Below are 26,610 nucleotides of genomic sequence, written 5' to 3' on the forward strand. Positions count from 1 at the left end.
GTGGCTCAAACAATGCAGGGCTATTACTAGATGTAGTACGTTCTGTCAGAAGAGATCTTCAAAAAGAACTTAGAATCACCAGTAGGGAATATTGTAGGGAAGATTTATATTTTGGGTAGGATATTTTAGGCTATATAACTATAGAACCCACTACCAACTCTTAAGCTCTGTGACTCTTCAATTGAAGGTCAAAATCCCATGTATACATGCAGATGTAGTATATTCCAAATAATCACTTTCCCCATGTCCTCTATATAAATGGTCTGAATAGCAAAGACGTAAATGCAGCAGCTTTTGAAAGAAGGACTTCTAGGGAAGGTAAAGGAGGAAGAATCATGGGGAAAAGATCAGCAAAAGGAAATAATAAAAAAATCTGCGCTTCCTTCAAATATAACATTTTCCTGTAATTTATTTAAGTTTAACAACTAGAGATGTGAGGGTTCTTGATCAATTTCCATACTATACTCTCAGAATCCAAGGACTTCATGGAAAGCTAATCTTCCTAACTGGGCAACTAACGAGCTAAAATTTTGATCAGTGATTCAAGGGAAACATGCTAGGTAGAATAACAGTTCTTAACAGTCTGTGGTATAAAAAAGGCAAGGGAAGGAATGAGCCCATCTCTTCCATGGGAAGAGTTTCTAGATTTACTAACACACTTGGATGACAGCATTATTAACCATGTGTTATAATGCAGCACATAGTCTTTCAGCCAGGTTTTCATAATTATGAAATATCCAAAGGTACCAAATAAGCAAATATTTTTGAAAGACACATTCAAAATCCAATTCAATTCAAGAGAGAATAAATATCAAATTTTAGACCACTATTTAATAAATCAGTTTCCTTTTCTGAAAACTTGGGGTAAATACCCTAAAAATTAGGGTATTACAGTTTAATATTCTGTTTTATTTTTTTAATTAATTACTCATACTTTAACTGCTAGTAGGAGGCAAAATTCAATTTATTCCAACAAATGTTTATTAAATATTTACTCCACTAATGGCACTTTATAGGTTCTGGATTTCTAATCTACTAGCCATATGCAATTGTGGATTAATTTCTCTAGTGAATTAAACTCTAAATACAATTAAAAAATATGGCTCAGTAATATCCAATGGTATTTTATAAATTTAAGATTTGTACTTGTCCCAAGTCTTGATTGTAATTTTTGGGTTTAAAAATGGCATTATCAGAAACCTTTCATTTGCTAAAATTGCCATAATCTGAAGTGCCATTGACTCAATGCTTCACAGATGTAGAATGCCAAATTATAACTTAGATTGGAAAGTGTATTAAACTAGAAAAAAAGAAACGCATGCTTCCAAAACATGTTTTTCCTACATTCTGCTGACATTTACACAGGGCACTACTGGTGATGTGTCATTTATTTGCACTTTATGATCCATAAATGAAGCACTCATTACTCCAAATAAAATACATCATTATTGTCAACTACATAATTGCTTCTCATTTAAAGACACCATTGTTTATAATCCTTCGCTGTTGGGTCATGTGCTATTTTGTCATGTTTTTAAAGGGACCTTTCATCACATGTTCTCTTTGACCTTTAACCCAGAGCCTTAGTCATCACTGAATTGTTGCTGCACTGCTGTTTTGCTACATGATCTAGCTCATTAATTTAGAATGATTTTTTTTTTCATGCGTCACAAGTTCTTCTAGTAAGTTGCTGTTCAGTGCTGGGAAAGTCCTAATTCTTCCTCTATGTTATTAGTGCTCCCATGACTTGGACTAACAAATTTGGCTAATGCTGAATAAGTTCCACGGTAGGAGGTTACTTGGTGAAATTGGAAAGATGCTTAGTAATGTCTGTGGGCACAAAAACAAAGGAGAAAGCCTAATAGAATAGTGCCTAATTTTAGAGATTTTCAAAGGCACTGAATTATGCTTTGATAGCACAATATGAATCAACTGCATGTATGTCAATCCTGGAATAAAATGGAATAAGCTGATGTGAAAAAAGTATGCAGATAAATAAAGCTGGGAAAATGAAGAAATTGTTTTCCAATCTTAAAGCAACATGCTCATACTTTATAAGAGCCCATGCTTCTTTCTTTCCTTCCTTCTTCCTTTCCTCCCTCCCTTCCTTCCTTTTTTTCATTATTTTTCTTTCTTTTCTCTCAATCCCTCCATTTTTTCATTCAATAATAACTTAGAAAGCACCTACTATATACACAGTGCTGTGGTAGGCCCTGGGGAGATTGGAAGTTGAACTAAATCACTATACCTTCATGGAGCTTACAGTCAAGTAAAATAAAGCACAAAACCCAGGTTACTATAATCTTTGACTATGTAACTACATAACCACCATTCTATTGACTACAAAACAAATATATTTGAGATTTGAGAGGGATGGGTGGGATGGTGTCTTTCTTTAATGGGCTTCTCAACAACATAGAGTATTTGGGTCATGATTATGTAACTATTTATGCAGTATATCCTTGCAGAGTCAAAGCTTGAGAAAAGCAAGGTAGGCAGTTGCCTAGAATATGAAAGAGAAGTGATACTTTTTAATATAATTTTTTGTAAATGTATTTATTTTTATTGCTAAAAATTCTCTAAGGTAAATAACCCATCAAGTGTACTATCAAGAAGGCTCAAAGTCTCTGGCAGTCGGGAATACACTGAATATATAATTTTCAAACAGGGTAGGTGTGATTTTCAAATGCTGTCAAGGGGTGAACAAATAATTTGCCCAAGTTCTGAATCCCTGAATGTCTAAGGAGTACAGTTTACGTAATATGTTAGTAAATATGTTAGCAAATAATAATATATGATTCCCCCATCTATTACCATGCTCAGAGTTATATATTTATTACCTACTACTTACAAAAGCTTAACTGCCGACTTTCACAAAATTCTGCATATTGAGCTGCATCCATCATTCGAGTCTGTCTTTCTGCTCTCTAAAAAAGGAGTAGAAAAATTGTTTAAAAAAAAGGTAGCTATATTTTGTGGAAGTAATTGATTATACAGGATTCTACTGGAATTAAGGGCTACCCATATTTTTTAATTCAAAGATATTTTTATTTTCCAAATTACATGTAATAATTTTCAGCATACTTTTCTCCAAATTAAAAGGTCAAAATCTTCTCCCTCCCCCCTTCCCTTCTCCTAACTAGAGATGGTAAGCAATTTGATCTGGGTCATACATGTATTATTACACAAAACACATTTCCATAAGAGTACACTTATACAAAACCAAAGCCCCAAAATAAAACCATAAACAAACTGATGTGAAAGACAGTATGCTTACATCTGCATCCTACTTCAACAGTTCTTCCTCTGAACCATCCATATATTTTTAAAAAGGAAAATAGATTATTTACAATATTAACATGTAGTTTTTCCCAAAGGGGTTCTTTTGACTTGGTTGTCCATTTAATTCTAGTTAGCAGAACCCAATAATTACCATGATAAACAACAGCAGATATGTTTTATTCCACTCCCCTTTTTTAGGGCTGCTACTTGAAATATTAGGGTTTAGTTTTTGGACTCCTATGTTGAAATTGTTAGTTAAAATCAGATTATATTTACTGCTAATGAAGGAGAAGAGGAATGTAAAGAAAGCATCTGCTTAAATTCCAGATTCTTTTACCTATGTTATTCTTTTTAAGAAGTGTAAGAAAACTACAGGGTAGTTTGAAACACAATGGAGCAAATATGCCTCTATTTGGCAACTATTGCTGTCCATTGGTTCTAATGCTATAATTTTCCAATTTTAAAATGGGAGCCAGCCAATAGCATCCATATATTTTTCCTCTGTTAGAACTTGGAGCCAGAGTTAACAAATCCACATTTTTAAACCAGGAAAAAAACAAAGAAAAAGGTAAACACAATGTAGTTCCTTTCATCAGAGTCCAGGTATGATTCACAGCCTGGTACAGTTTCATTTGTGGGGTTTTTTTGAATGCCATTTAGCAGATGTTTGCTACTTCACTGTCCCACAAGAGGTAGGATAATTATAATTCACTCATAGTACGGTGGGAAAGAAGATGACCACTTCCGCTTCCATGGTAAGAAAGGCATTTTGAAATGAGACATGCCGCTGTTATTTGGTCTGACTTATCAGCCAATGAAAAGAAAACACTCCCTGAGATTATAGTTTTTCTTTACTTTGGAAGGGTATTGGACAAGTACTCTTTATCACTGTCATCAGAGCACATAAGTACCACCATCACAGCACCTCTTGGATTTCTTTGAATTTTTCATTGAATTTATTTGCCTTTGGAAATCGTTATTCCCCAGATGTACCTGGAAACAAGATAAATGCTAGTGTACCATCTGAAGCTCAACTTGGATGTTGGTAGTAAACTAATTAGTCAGAAAATGCTAATGACCTGTGGTTGCTTCTGTGACCACCATATTTCTCTAGTGGGCCCATTTTATTTCTTTTTTTTTAGAAAAATTTTTTCCATGGTTACATAATTCATGTTCTTACTCTCCCTTCCACCTCCCCACCCCACCCCCCACCATAGCCAACAGGCATTTCCATTGGTTTCTTCATGTGTCATCTAGCAAGACCTATTTCCATATTATTGATAATTCCACTAGGGTGGTCATTTAGAGTCTACATCCCAAATTGTATCCACCTCAACCCATGTGTTCAAGCAGTTGTTTTTCTTCTGTGTTTCCACTCCTGTAGTTCTTCCTCTGACTGTAGGTAGCGTTCTTTTCCATAAATCCCTCAGAATTGTCCTGGATTCTTGCATTGCTGCTAGTACAGAAGTCCATTACATTCAATTTTACCACAATGTATCAGTCTCTGTGTACAGTGTTCTCCTGGATCTGCTCCTTTCTCTCTGCATCATTTCCTGGAGGTCATTCCAGTTCACATGGAATTCCTCCAGTTCATTATTTCTTTGAGCACAATTATTCCATCACCAACAGATACCACAGTTTGTTCAGCCATTCCCCAAATGAAGGGCATACCCTTGTTTTCAAGTTTTTTGCCACCACGAAGAGCGTGGCTATAAATATTTTTGTTCATGTCTTTTTCCCTATGAACTCTTTGGTGTACCCATTTTATTTCAACCATCTACATATCTCAAATATTTCAACAATACCAACCAATATTTAGTTAGTGCCTACTATTCATAAAACACTAAGAAAAACACAAAGTCTAGATAAGACAACTCCTGCTTTCAAGAGGAATACAGTCTAGCTCCCTTCTGTTCTCTAAGTCCCATATTCTCTCTTGTTTATTCACTTAACCCATTCTCTCCAACCTACTGATATTCATATCCTTTTAGCTATCCATCTACCTAAGTACATTCACTTAGATCTGGGTGCATCTCCAGGTTTCTCTTGGTATATAAATCTTTGTGTGCATATATATTTCTTTCACCTTTAATATGTACATATCTCAATTTAGGGAATGCATAACTGTCTACTGGGCTGATCCTGTAATGATATTTAAGCTCTCAGAAAGAAATTTTTGAAAGTTAACAAAGTAGCAAGGCACCACTGATATATTAAAGTCAAGAAAATCTGGGTTTGAATCTCAAATTGGATATCTAGTAGGCATGTGACATAATTGGTCATTTAATTTTTCTTCACCTCAGTTTCATAATCTATGAAAAAAGTTCTTTAATACCTATAGTACCTAAAGTACCTAAACTTTAATGCCTATAGTCCCAGAGCTCCTGTGAGGCTCAAGAAGAAGCAATGAATGTAATCCTTAAAATGCCATGAAAATGGCAACTTATTATTTCATCCTCAACTTTTTTGGTGGAGTTCATCTAGAAATACCCAACTTGCAAAGCACTCTACTGATTACTGTTTTGTTTTTTATGTTCTGTGGATTGATGATAGTAGATAAGTAACTTTTTTTAATTAAATGAGAATACTGGGATGTTTATTTATCTTCTAGGGGCTCAATGAATACATCTTCAGGACAATTTTAATAGCAGAGAGAGTAAGGACTGAACCTGTGGTTTTTTCAGTATAGGGAACTTCTAGGTGAGGAAACTCTGTCTACTAATGCAAAACGGCACCTATTTTGCAGTTTATAATCTCACCATGTCATCTAGAGTAGTGGTGTGAAACTCAAATAGAAACTATACATAAAGATCCCTGTGAGCTGTATATTGACTTAGTTTTAACATGTAATGTTACCCATGTTTTATTATATTTTTATTTATTTTATTAAAAAGTTCCCAATTACATTTGACTCTGATTTAGGCCAGGCTTTACTCAGGAATAATATGGGTAGGCAGCATACCTGCTAATTCTCTTCCAGAGCAGTGAGAGGTTAAGTGATTTGTCTGGCATCAAACTGCCAAGGTGTTAGAAATAGGGATGAGAACTCAGGTCTTCCTAGCATTGCAACCAGCTTCCTAAGCTCTATGCCATACTGTTTCTCTAGTAGATAAGATGATTGGGATAATAAGCACTTCATCCTATTCCTATGCAGTTTTGATTTCTTCCACTTAGTCTCTATATTTTGAAAGTTCTTCATTTCACATATCTTGGAGATCAGGAGTATTGTATGTGCAGACATCTATTAAAATCTTTTCCTCAAATAATTATGGATCAATGTTATATTGAGAGATTAAGTTCCAGGACTGTGTGAAATGTATTCCCTCCCTATTCTGTTCAGAGTCTGTCTCTTCTTTGATACTTCACTCATTATGCATGAAAGCTATCCTGACCCTTACCCTTCTCCAACTCTTCAATGCCTTCCCTCCCCCAACTACTTTGTATTTGACTAGTTTGTGTATATTTGTATTTACTAACTTTGTGCTATGTGTGTTTTAACATGTATTTATTGTCTCCCCTATTAGACTGTAACCTCTCATTAAATGGGGATCATATTATTCTTTGTGTAGGATTGTCATCCTAACATCTAGTATGGTACCTGGCATGTAGTGGATGATTAATAAATACTTATTAATTAATTGACTTAGATCGAGTCAGTCTATCAATCTCAAAGAGTTCACCTCTTGGCAGTCTGATCTTAAGCAAGTCATTTAAATGACCCCAATTTTTTAGCCCTTACTGCTCTTCAGTCTTGGAACCAAAATTTAGTATCAATTTTAAGGTAAGAGTTTAGTTTAGTTTTGTTTTTTAAAGAAGAAAAAAAGAAATTTTACTCTAATCATGCCTGTCACTCCTTAACAATCTTATGATATTACTCATCTTTTTTTTGTTAGGTAGAATTTCCAGGAGTCTGTATTTTGAGTGAAGTTTTCAATGACTTCAGGGGCTTTAGATTCTTCTTATTCTTGAGAGATTTTAATAACTTCTTGATTTCAGTTCTTGTTTCATTTAACTAGGACTTGGGGAAATATTTTTAACAATTACCCTGCACAGGTATAAAATATGTTGTGTGACTTGGAGTTGAAGACTCTACTGACAAAGAGCCTTGTTTATAGCTAATAGATTATTTCCACTTTTGTTATAATATAATGTGGCTCCAAAATAAAAACATTCATATCTCTGGTATATCTCAGGTACCATCAGAACTTTCTTTTTCAGGCTCAGTACCATATGTCCTGAAGCATTTCTGGCAAGTGATTATTATTATTGTTTCTGATTTGTCAGGGCAGCTTTCCTTCTTCTGGAACTATTTATCCTATTATTATTTGTGTCAAAGTGATCATTATAATGATTCTATGTAGGGTAGACCTGTAGCCCTCTCTGTCTTTTTGACTCTTAGGAGTAGTGACATCACACTGACAAAAGAGTTAACCCAATTAATGGTACTTTCAGTGCCCAATTTGTCAGCATTTTAAGGTTTCTTCCAGCTATTGATAGCTAGAGTAAAAGTATTGGGGAACAAAGTCCTCACTGTACAAGTCCCTTGCTGGCGTACTTCTACTATGTCACTACCCTTTATCATAGCAATGATAATGGCTTAGGTTTGATAGGAAGTATGATACAGCGGTCAGAGAATAAGATATGGTGAGAAGACCTAGGTTCAAGTCCCAATTTTGATAACTGGTTGTGTGACCCTGGGTAAGTCTCCTCATCTCCCAGTGTCCTAAGCAAATGTCAAAGACTATAAATGCTAGAGCAGGCACCATTCTGCAGCTGGAAAGTTCTTTACTAGATTCTTCTTCTATCAATGCAATCGCAATTCTAGTAAAAATATCTTTGATGATGATTCTCATGATTACTATTATTATTGTTATAGAAATATCAGTGGATTTAGGGTCAGAGGCCCTGGCTCTACTCTCATTTTACCATTTTAGCTGTAGCTTCTTTATTTAAGAAATGAAGTTGTGGGACTAGATGTTCATGAATTTTTTAAATGATTTCTTAAGAGTATTCTACGGTATCTTCTATCTTTGTGTCCAATAATCTCCCATGGACTTCTCTTCTCCTTTTTAACACTAGTGAGGTATTACCATGTGATTAGTTCCTCTTTCACCCTATTCTACAGGTTGGTTGCCTGATAATTACTCCCCTAATACAGCTGGCAACACTGGATTATGTATAGCCTCTTCGGGGCTTCTCTCTATGACTTAGCCAGCACTGTGGCTTCTGCTTTCTCCTTCCTATTCCATAAGGAGGATTGAGATACTTCTCACTTAAGAAGGAAAAGTAAAAATTAAAAAAAAAGTTTTAATCAACAGAGAAAGTTAAAAGGGTTATCTGTATAAATATACTTTTTCACTAAGCGATGACATTTTGACTCTGTAAGTGTTCTAGTTTGGAAAGGAAAAGACTGACAACTTACTCTGGAAGTCTTCATAAGATCTGGTAGTCAGAGTTGTACATAAACATAAACATGTTCTGGAACTTAAATAAGACTATGCTTGGAGTTCACCCAACTGTAAAACAGGGACAAATACAAACTACAGTCTGTACTAGGGCACTGGGTGCTCAGACAGTGAGTTTCTTGATAATGACAATAAAGTTACATATAATTTTAAGTTTTACAAACTTATCTCTTTCTGTGAAACAGGCAGTGTCAAGTATTATTATCTTCTTTTTTACAACTGAAGAAACAGAGGCCAGGAAATATAGGTGATTTGGCTAAGGTCATCCAGCTGGTAAGCGTCAGAACTAAGATTTGAACTAAGACCTCATGACTCCAAATTCAGTGTTTATTCTTAATCTTGTGGCTTTAGAAAACATAAAAATGTAAAATTTTTGATTATCCCATAAAAATTAAATATAACCCATATCATCTATAGAAACGCAAATGTGCCCATGTATTATACATTTAAAATTATATTTAATACATAATTATATGTAATATGTTAGATATGACATGTCTATACAGTATATTGCATGTTATATATAAAATAATGATTATAGGTATATATGTGCATCTATAGAAATAGAAATATAGAGAGAATTTTATACACTCACAAATTCATTCTCTTTCTCAAGTTAAATCTTTGCTTTGGTTGGTCATTTCCTATACTCATACCAATAAATTTTCTAGAATTTTCCTCAGCTATTTGATGTAACATTCTTTCAAGGATTTCAAGTAAATCTTCGATAAAGATTTCTGTTCCCCAATCACTGTTTCCTAAGTCCTTAGAAAACCACAGGGCAGTTTCACTATCCCAATGGTAAGTAAGGTTTTCCTTTAGGTAGCTCAAAGCTCTTCATGGATATCATTGTCTTAACATAACATTCACAAGTGGTAAGTAAGAGGAAAAAATAATGGTCTAGAAACAGAGGAAAGAGCTGCCTAAGGTTCTCCACTAGTTTCATACTAAAGGTTACAACAATAATGGGGGTTGTCACCCTTTTTTTTTTTCTGCCATGGCCCTCATTTGGTTCTCATTTCAGAAACACATATTAGTATCAGACTAATGGACTCAATTTTTTGTATGAGCTTTAGTTCCCTCAGGGTGGTGCCTTCAAGCCATACTCTTCTATGTTCCTTCAGAAAGTCAGCTCTTAATCACAATCTCTTTAATGTTCCAATGTATCATCTAGCCCCATGCATTGTTAAAGAAACTAATACAATATTCAAGGACTCCTTGTCTTTCACTATAGAAACATTAGGCAAGATTGCATGATTTTTACCTAGTTGTTTTATTTCCAAGTCCTTCAAATTTTATATACAACTCTTTTGGAATGTATCCAAAAATTCTACAGACTCTTTAACATGCCAGAATACCTCTAAGAAAAGCAAAAACTAATGGTGGCAGGTCAGGTTCCAGGGTCAGAGTAGAGATTATGATTTGTACATAATTCTGGCAATCAATACTTCTTTCTATGAAGGTCATCACTTTTGGCATGGTCCAGTGAAACAAGAACTAGACCATGGTGGTTACTGTGCTGGGCAGGAGTTAGGAAGACCTTAATTCAAATCTGATCTAAGACACTTACTAGCCATGTGACCCTGGGAAAATCACTTAAACTCTGCTGACTCAGATTCTTCAACCATAGAAGGGGATAATAATAGCTCCTACCTCCCAGGGTTGTTATGAGGTTCAAATGAGATCAAATGAGATATTTGTAAAATGCTTAGCACAGTTGTAAATGTGCCAGGTAGTGTTAGAAGCCACAGAGTCCAACTTGTACATCCCACTTATAATATACTCAACAAGAGGCCATTTACTCTTAGCTCCAAGATCTTTAAGTAAGGGAGAAGCTATTATTTCCTGAGCCAGTTCATTCCATTTTTAGATAGCTCTAATCCTTAGGAAGCTTTGCTTATAACACAGTGAAGGTAGAAATTGTTTCGCCTATGTTTTTGCATTCCTGGCAACTTACACAATATTTGTGGTTTCAATTCCTAGCACCTGGCACATAGTAGACAATAAATATTTATTGATTGCCTTCTACTCGTTACAGTTTCTGTTTTTGAGCCAAGAAGAACAAATCTAATCCTTCCATGTGATAGCTTTTCAATACTTGAAGATAGTTATCATGTCTCCATGAGTTTTTTTTGAGACCAAATAACCCCATGTGTTTCAGTCAATTCTAAACCGATTTTTTTCCTGTCCAAGAGGAAATAATTAGGTGGAAATGATTCTGTAGACTTATTTTGAAATAATGGCTAGTACATGTTTTTGGTAACATGATATAATTCAATATAAGCACTTAGGAAGTTCAGTTCTGATTATAAAAATGGATTAGAATTTTTATTATGTAATACTTTTACTTTATTTTTTACTACTTTTGAATGTGTAAGGAAAAGCAGGCAGCAAAAGGCACTTGGAGTCAGGAAAATCTGGTTTAAAAATCTTGCATCAAATACTTCCTAACTACGTCATTTTGAGTAAGTCATTTAACCTTTCTGTGACTCGGTTTCCTCATCTGCCAAATGAAGAGGTTGGATTCAGTCTTCTAAGGATCCTTCAGCTTTAAATCAATGACCCTATGAACCCTTCTTGAATCAAGCTAGCCTCCTCATTATCCATGCCTGTTATGCATATTCTTTATTCTAAATTATACATTTTTCATAACATGACTTTTCCTGAAAGCATCAGAAGCAAGATTCACTGACTTTGACCATACCTCTATGGAATGTAACAAGTATTAGATAATTAAAAATATTTGGAGGGGGGTATCCTGCAGGACAAAAGGACTTTTCCTATAATTGTTGCCATAGTAAAGAGTTAACTATTGGCTATGTAAGGCAATGTACAGTAGAAAGAAAGCTGGAACTGAACTCAGAGGGCCTAGGTTTGAATTCTGGCTCTGCCATCTGCTATCTATATGACAGTGGCTGAAGCACCTAATATGCCACAGCTGTAAAATGAAAGGGCAAGATTAGATGACTTCTAAATTTCCCCCTGTTTTCCAGTTCTATGACCCTATGTACTTTTATTTAATCTGTTATTTCCTCCTACTTCTTGCTCTCCTGGTTCCATTAGAGACCAACAACAATGCTTTCAGACTATCAAAAAAGGGTATTTTTGTAAAAGGAATTGCTAAAAGATTAAGTATCACTAACCATCAATGTGCTAGTAAAGAAAGTCCTATATAGTACCCAGAACATTTTTTTAACTCATAACCTACAAATTTCCCTGACATTTTATAAATGCATCACGATATTCTGAAATTTATTTCAGATTAATTAAAATAGTTAAATTATTAGTTGCTTTTCTCTCTCTTAGACAGCTGGGTGGCTCAGTGGAAGGAGTGTAGATTTGAGTTCAAAGCAGGCCTGAGATACTTATTAGTTGTGACATCCTAGAAAAGTCACTTAAGCCTGTCTGCCTCAGTTTTCTCATCTCCAAAATGACCTGGAGAAGGAAATGGTAAACCCTACCAGTATCTTTGCCAAGAAAACTCCAATTAGGGTCACAAAGAGTCAGATAGAGATAAAATGAATGAACAATAATTTATCAAAAAGTCATAGGTTCTCTTGGCTATTGAAAAGCACATTAGGGTGTACAATTTCCATGTCTATTTCAAATTCATTTTCTGTGCCCTGACCATATGGACATAGGGACTCATAATCCAAGCAATGAAGTAGCAACTGAAATTTGCTTTGCTTTCAGTTATCAGCTTTGAACCTAAATGATTCAACTTTGGGGATGCTTATCTTGGAAAAAATATTTCAGCTATCTTCACTTTCTCTGACCCATTCCAAAAGCTATTCTCAGGGATGAGGCTGAATTACTTATGAAGCATGCAGTTCCATTTAAATAATCTGCATGCTTTCACTGGAGCATGGTTCAAGGTTACAGAAGATATGTGCTGGCATAGCTTCTGTAGATTTCTGAAAACATATGACATTTATCTTTCCTCAGCAATGAAGCATCACAAAAAGTATGGCTTTCAAACAAAGATGAAGGCTTATCTATTATTCTTTACTATCTAGGATAAAATAAAAATCTTATTCATATCTCTTTTAAAAGATATTATTACCTTTGAAATGTGAGGTCCTTTTTCTATGGAAAAGGCAGATTGCCAATAGTTAAACATTATCAACTGCTTAGTGTTAGAAGGAAAAGCATTCAGTTACTTTGGAGCACCTGAAAGCCAAATGCTAGCAAATTAACTCAGAATTTAGTGATAAGATTTAAGTGTTGAAGTTTTCGGTCTCTCCAACCATTTTTATATTTGTTATGGTCTATAAACAGGAGTCTATTCATTTGCAGATTAGGACACCCACTGGGAACGCTCACAAAGCAAAGAGAAGAATAGCACTAGAAAAGACCCAGAGGAGAATACAGTAGACATCTGCATTTTACATATGAGGACACTGAGAAACTGAAAAGGTAAGCCATGTGTTCTGGTATATACCTCTAGTTAGTGCCACGGTTAGGTTCGGAAACCAGATTTTCAATGTTCTTCCCACTCTACTATGCTGTGTCCTGCTCAAGTATGGAATATAATTTCATTCAGTAACAGGGTGCCTGCCTGCCCTTTTGCAAAGAAGAGCTGTTGAAACATAATGTGATATTCCTTCAAAATGTCTCTTCTAGTTGTCTCTTTCTCTCCATTCTACCAACATCCTCTCATCCCTAAATTATTTTAGCAACTTTCTAGTTATTCTCTCCAAAGCTCATCCATTTCATCCTGATTATCTCATCTCCTTTCAAAACTGAATCATGGGATATAAGAGCTAGAAGTTCCATTAAAGTTTTATTAAACATAAACTCTGCATTTGGACAGACAGAGAACCAGAATCCTAGAGACTATAAATGACTTGGCTAAAGTCATATAACTGAATGGCAGCAAAGCAAGGAGTATAACTCAGGCACTAGGCCTTTAAGTCTCATACTCTTCAACACACCAACTTTTTGCCATTTTACTCCCCTGCTCAAACATCTATAATGGCAACTACATTAAATCCTATGCTTTCAAGGTTCTTGTTGAATCTGATCCCACCTTAGCAATCCAATCCAATAAGCTCCTTTTGTTTTGGTCAGGCTGGCCTTCTCACTTCACTGGTCTCTGTGTCTGTCATGTTGGTGTTGACCTGCTCCCAAGAAAAATCTCCTCACATTCCCATAGTGCCTTCAGATTTATCCAATATTTTCTTTGCCTAACCTTCTGAGGTACATGGGCCATTGTCTTCCTTTAGAAAAGGATGCACATTTCTTGGATATAGGGATCTAGGCTTTTCCTTTCTTTATAATCTTCTTCTCTCCCAAAGTTTCTGATTGTTTTGGGCACATGGCAAATCATAACATGAACTGACTCTTCAGTTTCTCAAGATGTACAAAATACTTTGCTTTTGATATCCCATTTAATTATCACAATAAATATTAAATTCATTAAATTAAATGAAATCTTCCCACTCTGTGAAGGGAATTAGATAGCATTCTCATTTTAAAGATGAAGAAACTGAAGCTAAAGAAGTTAATCTTTTTTTTTTTTTAAGAAGTTAAATGTTTTGATCATGGTCACAGAATTCAAGTCAGAAGGTAGATTCCAACTCTGAATTCAGCTGACACTTTCCGCACCATTCTGCCCTTGAAGCAAATGATAAATAAGTATTGTTCAGTGAATGAAAGAATGAATAAGGAAGGCTTCTCTCCATATCTGATCACCCTGCCCAAGAATGAAATTCAACCTACTGGCTTTGGGATGAGCCATTTAGCCGACTGTAAAAGGGAACAATTCTTGATATTAAAGACAAAAATTCCATCTTTGGTATAGAATATAACAAACAAGGAGACAAAGGAAATGATGTACAATTTTTGTCCCTTTTGAATAAGAATGAAATAAAGAACTTTCATGACTATATGACAGCTGTGTGAAGAACAGACTACTTAAGTTTGGGGAAGCTCACAAACAGGTTGATTTGCAGTGACAAATTGGGTGGCTATAGACATTCTTGAAGACAATCTGCTAAGGTAGAGGGGTTGTGATTGACATTATGGGAGGGAGTATCCTCTCTGTGCAGAAGTACTCAATGACCCATTCTTGAAGTAGTCAAGAACAACTATAACAATGCTTTCAAGATTTATTTGTATTTTTCTTCTTTAAATATTGGTTCAGCTTTTAATAAATAATCATAACACAAAGAATGCAAAAATACACACTTGGTAGGGTTGAACTTACAGCTAAAATTTTGACAGAATATTGAATACAGCATTAAGATATATATTGAGGTTTCCTAATAGTTGGCTATTGACTAAAAAATATACAACGAAATCAAGGAAATTTCAAAAGTAGTAGAATACAATCTGAAGAAACATTGCAGTCCCAGTAATATTTTCATAATAAAAAACGTGTATGTATGTAGCAGTGGGAGTGAACGGGGCACAGTTATCAATTTCTAAGGAATAAATATCCCAGAAATTTTGATTTTGAATTTCTCTTGATGTTAGACTTCCAAATGAGTAGTGTTGTGAGGAAGATTAATAAACAAGTATTTAGGAGACTTAGCAGGCACGACTGAAGGATTCTAAATGGAATGGGGAAGCAGGAAGTGTGCTTGCTCTGAGATGGACTCCATGGCGATTGGGGACAAGTTGTAACTGACCCCTGGGAGACCTCAGAGGAAGTGGAGTTTGTACCCTGATATCCTGGTATCCAGAAGGAGGAAAGTCATTTGCCTGTGGGAGGTTAGGTAGAGACTATAAAATCTAACCTGAGTTGCTGGTCAGCTCAGGTTGGTTTAGCTCCCTGTCTTACCCAGTTGAAGGAGTACTGGCTGAGGACCTGGGATAGTTGTGCCATCGCTGGAGTGAGACAAGACTCTGCAGTGCGGATATCCCACTTTCCCTCCTGATCTCCTTTGTGCCCTGCCCTGCTATAGTTTTTTTTTTGTTTTTTTGTTTTTTTTTTTTTAATTTTAAACCCTTAACTTCTGTGTATTGACTTATAGGTGGAAGAGTGGTAAGGGTAGGCAATGAGGGTCAAATGACTTGCCCAGGGTCATACAGCTGGGAAGTGTCTGAGGCCTGATTTGAACCGCCTGGCTCTCAATCCACTGAGCTACCCAGCTGCCCCCGCCCTGCTATAGTTTTAGCTTAGTGTAGATAAGTTCATTCCCTGTCCCTGAGGCTTGCCCATAAACTGATAGAATAGAAACTCCTTTTCCCTTCTTTAGACTACAGATTTCTTTAATTAAGCCTGTGTTTATAAGCCCTCTCCTTGATGTCATTTACTTGCAGTTTCTCTGACTCCCTGGCTGGGTGGATCAGTGTGGCAGTTAAGGCCCAACTATCACTCCTGTCAATTGCCCAAACCATTCACTGAACTGTTTCTCCCAGCTTGTTAAGTCCCCACCTATTGTCCATTCCTGTCTCCTATTCACCCTTCTGAACCCAGATAAATATTTATTAACTCCCCTGTTTTCCCAATAAGAATAGGAGGTAGAATGCATTATAAATTATCTAAGGAAATTCAACATGCTACAAGGTATCTATTTTTCAATCTGGAGAACAAAAATTAATATTATTAAATGATGTCACAAAGCAGTTGTCTTTTTTCAATATGTCAAACACATGTGACTAAGAGATTAAAATATATGCTGGTACATTCAAATGAAATATCCTGAAAAAATAGTTGTATACTCTTGGAATATTTGAGAGAATGAAAAGTAATCTCATGGTATAAGTATACTACAAGTAAATAAATCAGTGCCTGATATGTTTATTATTATTGGTTCAGTAGGAAGCTGTTATAATACTACCTGGATTTTTTTTTCAATTTGCCTAGGAAGATGCTGTCATATCTCATTAATATTTGTTATTTGAATTTGTTACACTAAGAGAACAGTTGGATTGGATGGTGAAGATATATTTTGCAATCTTGGAAAAGACAAATTTTTCAGTGATGTCCACATATATGTTTGGTTGAAAATCTACATAATTGAAATTGTTAGTAATTTTGACCAGTGTTTACCAAAAATTGCAAACATGTTTTTGATATTCAACCCAGCAAATAAAATAATAGGTTATGTGAGTTTATAATCAGACTATGAATTTAAAGAAATGGCAGACGACTGATCTCCTTTTACATTCCTGATGGAGGATGGTGTAACCCTTTTCTGTGGTTTTCCTTTGGCTATACATCAAAAACTTCACATACCAGGTTAATACATATAAGACCTTTAAGTCTCCTGAACCACATTCTTAAAAGTTCTCATAGGTTTACACAGTTTTTAGATCAGATGAATCTACATGACTTTTGAACCTAGCAAAATGTCCATGGATACAGTTAAATATTTTGGTCATTTAGGATAAAACTCCAGAACATTGCTTGAAAAATATGGATAAAATATGATTGCACAATTTATTTCATGGAGTTTTCTTGAACCCCAGGAATCAAACTTGAGCCTTTCCTTTTGTATTTCATTATAATACTATAGTTCAGAACAAATATTCAGATAGTTCAAAGTAGGTACGTCCTAGGCCTTGGCTATAGTTGTCAAACGTTTTTTCTTTTTTAAGTGAGTGACTAAAACGTTTAAAATACAATGACATGCATGTTGAAGCTTATTGGTAAGTTATTTTCTTTCATTTTTTTCCCTCATGGCTTGACACATTATAGAAAACTGCACTGGAAATTAATGTACAACACCAGAGAAAGTCCTCTTTTGAATTTCTTTTGGTTGCTACTCCCTGATTTTGGATGTTGTGACAAAGAGCCAAAGGCTTCCGTTGAATCCCAATAAAAACATATTGTCTTTAGAAAAGCTTAGTTAGACATTGTACCTATATTCAGATAGGTCCATATATTTTGTAAGGCCTTATAGCATCATAAAAATGTGAGTGGCAATTATTACGAATATCTTAAATATATTTTCAGAAAAAAAGTTGCATTTTTTTAAAGAGTCCACATGCTTTGTTTTTCTTTTTAGAAGGGGCCTATGCCTGGATGAAGATAATGTTGGAAGTAGAGTGGTACCTTGACACACAAGTTTAATTTATTCCATGGCCAAGCTCGTAACTCAATTTGCTCATGTGTCAAATTTAAATTAGTGGAAATGCAATTAATCTGTTCTGGTCCCCCAAAAAAACCACATGAATTTTTTGTTTTATAAAGTTTAAATACAAAAATGTACTTTATAACAAATAAATATATTTATAGATAATAAGTAAGAATATAGGGAAATAAACTTGTTTATGAAATGTTATATACTTTCAAAATCAGATGAAGATTGGCAGAGAAGGTTTTCATTTTGTGCACTATCGCTTAACATAACTTACTTTATACATATGATAATGTGTGAAATAAGTGTTGTTACATAGCTCCAATGCACTACCTGTTGCAGTTGCAAATTTTTCTGGGTGTGTCTTTTCAATAAACTGTTAAGTTTTTTCCCAAATCCTCAACATTTCCTTAATCTTGCTTGTACTGATTACCTCATCCATCTCGGGCTCCTCCCCACTAATTTCCTGCAAAACCTTTGTATGCTGCTGCTGTTGTCAGGACTCATGGTTAAAAGTTAGGAAATTTGCCCCCAAAACTGATAATAAAGACAAAAATAAAGAAGAAAACAAAAGTCATTCAATAGAGAGGCTCCTACGACCAGATAAACACTGAACTAAACAAGACAGCCTCGTGTAACTTGTGAAACTGAATGCTCAGCAAGCTATCTAGTGGAGGGTGGCAGAAGCTCGTGTTTCAAATATCTGCTCATATCTCGATCATGACTGCTCTTATCTTAAATTGCTTATGACTTAAGGTGGTCATGTATCAAGGTACCACTGTAATAGCATGCCTTCTTTTCCATGAGTCAATAAAATGGACCCTCACTTTTGTTTTCTGTCTGTGTCAGGGTCGCTTTTCTTCTATTTCTAAATTAAGACAAAAGGAAAACTATATTTTGGCAAACCAGACTCTTACCTCTTATTGTGTGTGTGTTGTGTGTGTATATGTATGTATGTATGTATGTATGTATGTATGTATGTATGTGTATTTTATACAGTATCAGAATAACTTTACTGATAATGGAAAACCAATTGGATTTCTTCCATCTTTAAAACAGAATATTTTAATGCTACTTTCAAGTGCTTTCTTATTTACAAACTACTTTCTAAAGCTCTCTGTATATATGCTAAATGTTATTTTTAAATGGCTGTTAATATGCTATAAAGAACTGGCCAGAGATCAAATCTAAATGTTGTTGCAATAGACTATTACTTTGAAAATTGTGTTTCACACTAAATCTGAATCACACATGCTTGAGAAAAAAAAAAACAAGGGGAAAAATGAAAATATGCCTGAATAATGAAGAGGCATCATATCATTCATCAGTGACATGAGGTCACCAGTCTAGTGAAAATTTCAAGTGAATACATTAGGATAAAAATAGACCTCTTACAACTGGCTGCCATCTGAATCAAGATTAGAAAGAAAACAAAATATAACTGAATTGTTTGTCCCATAAAGGGAATGTTCTTAATCATTTGGAAGTTGACATTTCTTTTATCACAATTGTGCTGAGTTGTTTTGATGAGTCAGAAGTGAGCACATTCATCAACAGAATTTTGCCACACAGGCAGATCTAGCTGAATCCTGAGTCCAGACAAGACAAAAGGAACAAAATGAGTTTCTGATCATGCCAAGCCTTAGTCATGAAAGAAAACAAGACAGAAAGACATTTGCCCAAGAATGAGTATCATGAGACTAGAATATCCATTGAGTGACCTTCACCAATACCACATTTCTAATTAAGCAGAAATAGATGACAAAGGTCAACTGGTCATTTGTGATATGGTCAACACTGATTTTTTTGGAGGTTATGTGCCAAGTCAAAGAGTACCAGAATAGTCAGGCAAGCTGGGCTCTCTTTTTTGCTCTAACAATTTGTTTAATACCTACATTATTGTAACTCTGGTCAAGGCACTCTACTTCTTTCAATCCTCAGTGTCCCATCTGTGGAATGAGGGTATTGGTCCAGATAACTTTTAAGTTCCCTTCCATTTCTGCTTTCTAAAGATTTAATAGGTCATACTGTGTCAACTACCCTGAAGAAGAAGAAATGCTGAAATGTACCCAATATTCCAAAATAACAACTCATTTTCCATTCCTAACATAAAATAAAATATTAAGCATTTAAAGGAGAAATTATTTAGCTATAATACAGAAAAAGACATTTATAAAGTTATAAGATATGGGGCAATAGATGAACAAGTTCTTTTTCATAATAAGTGAATGAATGAATAAATGAAAAAAATATTTTTAAGTGCTTACTGGGTGTTAAGAACTGCATTTAGTGATAGAGATACAAATAGAAAAGCAGACAGTACCTGCTCTTGAGGAGCTCATCATTTAATGCATAAGACAATTTGTACAGGAAGCTTCAGCTATAACTCAGAAAGAGCAATGGATTCTTAGGGTGTTCAGCAAGGATGAAAGAATGCATTTTAAAATGCCATTACTATTGAAAATAAGTTGTATTTTTAATGCTAAACCATTTGCCAGTGCCAGTGACTTTGGTTGTGAGAATTTTTTTTTTCTGAAACTTCCTGAGTAATATGAACTCCCTATAAAATTCTTGGCAACTGATATGTTACTCAAGCCCAGTCTAGCCATACCAAAGGCATTGTAATAGTGGCTTTTTTCTTTGCCTTCAAAAAAAGACACATTTCAAAATCCTCATGGGACAGCAAACATGAAACATGCAATTATGGTAGTATTTAAAAAAAACAATTTTTCAGATATTTGCTGATGCATCCCAACCTCTTAGATGTCAATACCCAAAGTTTATTCAGTATTCACTAATGAGTAAACATCTTATAATCTGACTTAAAAGTAAATGGTCATGAATAAGTTTCAATTTCCAAGTCAAAGGGTGGAGAGTAGCCATCCTTCAGAAGATCTGTGCTGAATTTTGCTGAAGAGATGAGAGAAGGGAAGCAGTCCTGAGCACCCTTTGCTTTGATGTGTAGGGTGAGGTTTTTGGATTTGCTTCACAGGGAAGTCAGCACAGGGCTTTAAGGAGGGGTACAAAGAAAGGAGCAACAGCAGGCAGGAGAATGTGGAGGGGATGGAGATGGAGTGAGAGTCTGCTATGGACAATACTGCAACAGTTCTGGCAAAAGATCATGTTTTCTAGACAAAGACCAGGGCAGTACAGAAAAAATAGATAAAAGAGAAACTATGTAAAAAAGGAGAGAATAGTTTAAATGAACTAAATTCATATATTCCATTAAAAATGGAAATGAGTTAAAGATTAGGTCCAGAGTTAGGATAATGGGAAAAAAAATAGCAGCACTCCCTTTCATGGATTCACAAACATAAGGAAGGGATCCTGATGAAAAGATCAATAGATTCACTTATGCCATATTCAAACTGAGTTGACAGTGGGTTAACCAGTTCAGATAATGTTTAAGTACTTCATAGTTTTAAATCTAGAGAATAAAGTGGGAGACAAGCATATTTGTAAGATGCTTAGGAATTAATGGAAGCAGATATTTCTTCATTAAAGTCTGATGCAAAGTGAGAAGACTAAGAAACCCAACGACAGTGACCTAGGTGATTGATGTTGTCAGATGGTAGCAATTTATTACTCAAAACATTACCCAAATTTGAGGCATGAACAATCACACTTTATGAAGCATTAATCTATTGTTTTTTAGACCTGCCCCACTTCTGAAGTTCTTCATTCAAATACTCCAAGCTTGCTGAATTCAAACTTACCATCAATTTTATCATACACTTAATTCACTATTTTATCTATTATCTTGCAAGTTTCTATTGAGAAACCAAATAGTTATATTGCACTTTGCATTATCTCATTTAGTCCTCTCCAGATAGATGAAGAATTAAAGACTCAGAGGAATTAAGTGCTTCACTTAATCCCAGGGTCACTTAAGTCAGAAGTGAGATTCAAATACAAGACATTTTAATTCCAAGTCAAGAGAGAAAGGTCTTATATGTGTAAAAATAGTTTTAGTAGCTCTTTTTGAAATGGCAAAGAACTGAAAGTTAAAAGAGTGCTCATCAACTGGAAAATGGTTAACAAATTATGGTACATGAATATGATGGAACTCTACTGTGTTGTCATAAATGATGAGAGAGATGGTTTTGGAGAGACTTGGGAAGATTTATTCATATGAACTGAAGCAGAGTGAAGGAAACAGAACTAGGAGAACGTTTTATGCAATAACACGAACATGATGAAAATGAACAGCTTAGGAAGACTTAAGAACACTAATTAATACAATGATCAACCATGATTTCAGAAGGCAAATAAATAAGAACATTATCCACTTCTTGACTTGTCAGAGATATGATGTCCTAATATGCAGAATGAGACACATTTTTACACATGGATAATATGGGAATTTGTTTTATTTCACCATACATATTTGTAATAAGAGTGAAGAGGGGAAAAATGCTTCAAAATTGAAAAAATGCATCTACTATATAAAGCAAAATGCACACATGAAAAATTAAATGAGTCATGCCCTATGACTTTTGCTAATCAAAATTTGTATAAATTTTCCTTTTGTGACAGAGAAAAATAATCTAGATGATACTGTTCTTCTTTGGCACAGTATTATTTATGATGTCTTAAGTAATGGGCTGGATATTATGATGATTGAATAAGATTTCTAATTGAATTTTAAAGCACTCAGAAACATAAAAGAACACAAAATCATGGATTCAATAAATAGTGTATGAGTCCTCTAACATTTTCATAATGCAAGTTTTTATGAACAACACTCTTCAAATCAGAATGGTTCTTAGAGCAAAACATATTAACAATGAATACTTGTCCTATGGCTGTGACTGTTCCTTCAGAGTCATAACCCCATGACCAAAACTTCCAGAATATGAGGATCAGTGTCGTCATTTGTTATTGGGAAATAACTACTTGACTAATTGTTCAGAGAAAGAGGACAGGTTAAAATGAAACAAAAGTTCTAAATACACAGAAATAAGGAACCTAGAAATATTCTCAGTGACGACAACAAACATTATGTGCATATTTGGTTGCAAAGCCCTGTGCTGGAATGATATAAAATCCAGAAAAGAATTGGCCCTTCTCCTTATGGGATTTTGGACAGCTAGATGTTTCAGTGCATAGGTTGCCAGTTCTGGAGTCAGGAAGATCTGAGTTTAAATCTGGTCTTAGACACTTACTAGCTGTGTGATCCTGGGCAAGTCATTTAACCTACATTTGCCTTAATCAACTAGAGAAGGAAATGGAAAACCACTTCTGTGTCTTTGTCAAGAAAATCCCATGGACAGTACAGTTCACAAAGAAAATGGTGTATAATATTCACAAAATCCAAAATTTTAAATTTTTTGAGAAAAATTTCAGGAAAAGAAGCTCACTAACTCCTCAAATCAAGAAAATGAACTGTTTGGCGAAAGTGCCATAAATAAACCTACACTGCATCAGAAGATTCAGAATGAACTTTGGGATATAATTGATTGAACTGAAGAGGGTTGAATATATTTATTCTGAATGTAAACTCTTATGCCAAAGGGGATTGCCCCCTAATTGGCTTTTTTCAATGTGCCTAGAAAACATTGGTTTTGCTCACTCTTTTATTTCCCTCTTATCTCCAACTACTGTAATTTCCTCTTAGAAAGAGCAATATTGTATGCACCTTTAGCTAGAAGATCTTTAGAGGTATAAGCTGGTTATGTTAAATGATTCACTGAGGAGACTAGTCTCCCAAAGAATCACAGGGGGGGGATTGTTAAGCTAGGATTAACTCTCCCCTTGTCTGTTTTAAGCTAATCAGTCAAAAACTTAAGTACCTCTACTTAGTGTTGTTAAGAGAATTTTTCTTAATTTTTTCCTTTTTTATATTTAAGAGGAAAAGGAGCAATAATATTTTTCAGTAAGAGAGCCCTTGCTTTGCAGGTTGTCAGTTAGAGACCTCTTGTCAGTTAGAAGGGTGTGGCTGAGGGGAGTTAGTCAGTTGCAGAAAGTTGCAAAAGGGATTTTTCTCTCTGGGTCTCCTGGGGAGAGGTTGTGCTGCTAACACTCTCTCTGGTTGGAGACAGAGAAAGAAATTAAGACCTTAATAGCCTTATTGATTATTAATAACTTGGGTAGATAAGGTAGATAGATAGTGGTTATATGATTAGATAGTGAGAGTAGGAGAGTAGGTGAGGACTTCAGCCTAGCAGAAAAGATATCCCCTATGAGGGAAAAAGATTTAGAGGTTTTTTAGAGAAATTTAGCTAGGATTGGAATCTGGAGTATAGTTACAAGCTATTATAAGATTATTTTCATGTTCCTCCTTCCTATTTCCTATCCATATTTTCCTAATAATAAACTCAGTGTTTTGCATTTAATAAACTTTTGGTTCAAACTCCTAACCCCCAAAATTTAATCCTTCACAGTACCTTACCAGTCACTAAGTATGAGAGTTCACAAGTCACTTGCCAAAGTGGGTGACAACTCCAGAGGCCACTGACCACCCCCTGGGCAGTATTAAGCGATTGGTTCCCATAAAGTGGGGAAGAGACAGGAAGTAAAGTGAAAAAAAGACAATAAAAAGTCCTGCACTTCCTGCCCAAGGGACTTTGCCTTTTGAAGTTCTCCTTCATACTTTTTCTTCTCCTTTGGAGTTAGTCTTTGGACTCGGTGTAGTGAGCTGGACTGAAGCAGGAGACTCTTTCCCTAGATCTTGCATCACCTTGCTGGATGAATGGCTGGCCTTCCTTTCCTGGCTTCTGAAGAGATTGGTTCTGGAGATTCCTGCATTGGTTTTGGAGGAGGCTATTTTGGTGGAACTCTAACTGAAGACACCACCAGATTTCTGGCACAGGATTACTGGGAAATCCACATGGGGACAAGGGACATGGGAAAGCCCCTGCAGGGCTGAGCCTCACTTCACCAGAGAAGGGCTGGTAGGCTTGTTAAAATCTGTTTCTTTAGCTACATTTTTTCACTTTCACTCTTTCCACCTCTTTGTAAATAAAGCTGCTAAAAGTCATTTTGATTTAAGCTATAACATTTTTAAATTGGCAACCACAGTATTACTTTAGAACTTTCATATTTAGCACAAACCTAAATTTTATATTCTTACAATGGACAGAGTCAGATGCAAGTGAACAACACCAACAACTCATGGAATTTATAGTCTCCTGGTCCACGTATATGTATTCAGTCACTTGTGAATGTACATTCACACAGCTTGTTACAGGAATAAAAACTACCTTAAAGTCCTAAAGTATAATCCCCCCACCCCCTCCAAGGCAGCTAGAAATTCTTATTTGTCATATATAACAAAATCCTCCAATGTTTCACTGTGGAGCGGAGTCAACCCTGGTTTCAGAGTACATGTCCTGTGATATATTAGCTATATCTGATTCAAGGGCTAGCCTATCTATATTTGAAGGAGCTTACTATGAAATTGGCCATAAAGTGATTTGTTTTTTTTTGGTTTCATTTTTGTTTTTAGCATGAGCTATTAGAAAATGGTTTCAATGCATGGTGTTGTGGGAGTAATCAGCCTAACAAAATTACAGTACAATGATATAGCAAGAAATCAGAATGAATCTACTTGTTAGGGGTTGGTAAGATTCTTCTCCATAAGATCTCCTGAAGTACTTTGATTTTTAGTTGCCTGAAGTACTGAGTATGTACATTATAATTATTTACATCAATATCATTTCTCCAAACTAGGCTTTAACCATCCGGAAGGCAGAGACTATATCTAATCTGAATTGCCTATCTCACAGGTACCTAGCACAGTGCTTTGTACACATGATTGCTCCAATTGGATTGTAGAGGACGACTTTGAATTTCTGAATTATAAATCACTAATATGCAATAAAACTAAATACATGTGTAAGGTAAGGAACCAAGATTTTTGTCCTAGAATATAAACTTTCAACCAAAGTGGGTTATATAAGCCAACCACATCAGATAAATTTAAATTAGCAAACCTCCAATTTATCAAAGTGCTTACAAAAATAACATGTCTTAAGTTTGTATCATACAATGCTAATAATTTATTTCTCAGTGTTCTAAGTATTTTGCAACTTTTTCTTTCTAGAAACCAAAGGGATTTCTTAATTTTTAAATATGAATAATGCTTGAAACATATTTAATTACAGCATTTATAATAATGATTCCTAGTCCTTGCTTCCTAACATTGCAGGGAGGGGAAAGAGGTTTCTTAATTTAAATGAACTTAAATTAACTTCCTAATAGAGTGGGGGAATAAAAAGAGAATCACTAAATTTAATTTTGACCTTGGTTCAATTACTTTGTGCCCTTCAAGCTTCTAATAGGGTCTAATTAGAAACCAAAGATAATCGCTTTTTTTAGAAAACAAAGATAATCATATTCTGGGGGTCTCAAAAGACCCCCAGAATATGATTATTGGAGAGATAATATGTACAAGTAATTATAAATAAAATATAAGTAGGTAGAAGAAATCAAGTGAAGCAATATGAAAAAATGAAGAAGGGGGAATATTTTATTGGGAAATAGGGAAAGCTTATATATATAAAGATAGTGACATTTGATGCATATTTTGCAAATATCTTCAATAGCTGGCTTAATATGAGATAACTAGATTCTCTCTTTTGCTTATGCATTGTCTGTTGTGAAATGTTTTTCTGGTTGAAGTATATGATGAAAATTTGATTTCTCAAAGAGATGAGGTTGAGAAAAGGAGAAGAGCATTATAAATACGAAAATCATGACTCGGTATTACTCTGAAGATAATTTTGCTCTCATGGCTCCTCTGAAAGGATCTCAGGGACCCCAAAAGTCCACAGGCCACTGAAAATCACTGACAGAGGCCAAAACACAAAGGCAAAAGATAGAAAGAAGAAACT

The 26,610-nt window shown here is 35.1% G+C and overlaps 1 protein-coding gene across 1 annotated transcript in view; it reads right to left on the reverse strand.

Annotated features, from left to right (window-relative positions):
• SUPT3H (SPT3 homolog, SAGA and STAGA complex component) overlaps positions 1-26,610 on the reverse strand; it is a 633,656-nt gene that overhangs the window by 124,787 nt on the left and 482,259 nt on the right. Inside the window, exon 7 of the mRNA XM_044675330.1 lies at positions 2,852-2,927. Within this exon, the coding sequence (XP_044531265.1) occupies positions 2,852-2,927 (76 nt within the window). The remainder of the gene's footprint in view (positions 1-2,851; positions 2,928-26,610) is intronic.

This window comes from Gracilinanus agilis, chromosome 4 (genome assembly GCF_016433145.1).
Source record: "Gracilinanus agilis isolate LMUSP501 chromosome 4, AgileGrace, whole genome shotgun sequence".
Lineage (NCBI taxonomy): Eukaryota > Metazoa > Chordata > Mammalia > Didelphimorphia > Didelphidae > Gracilinanus > Gracilinanus agilis.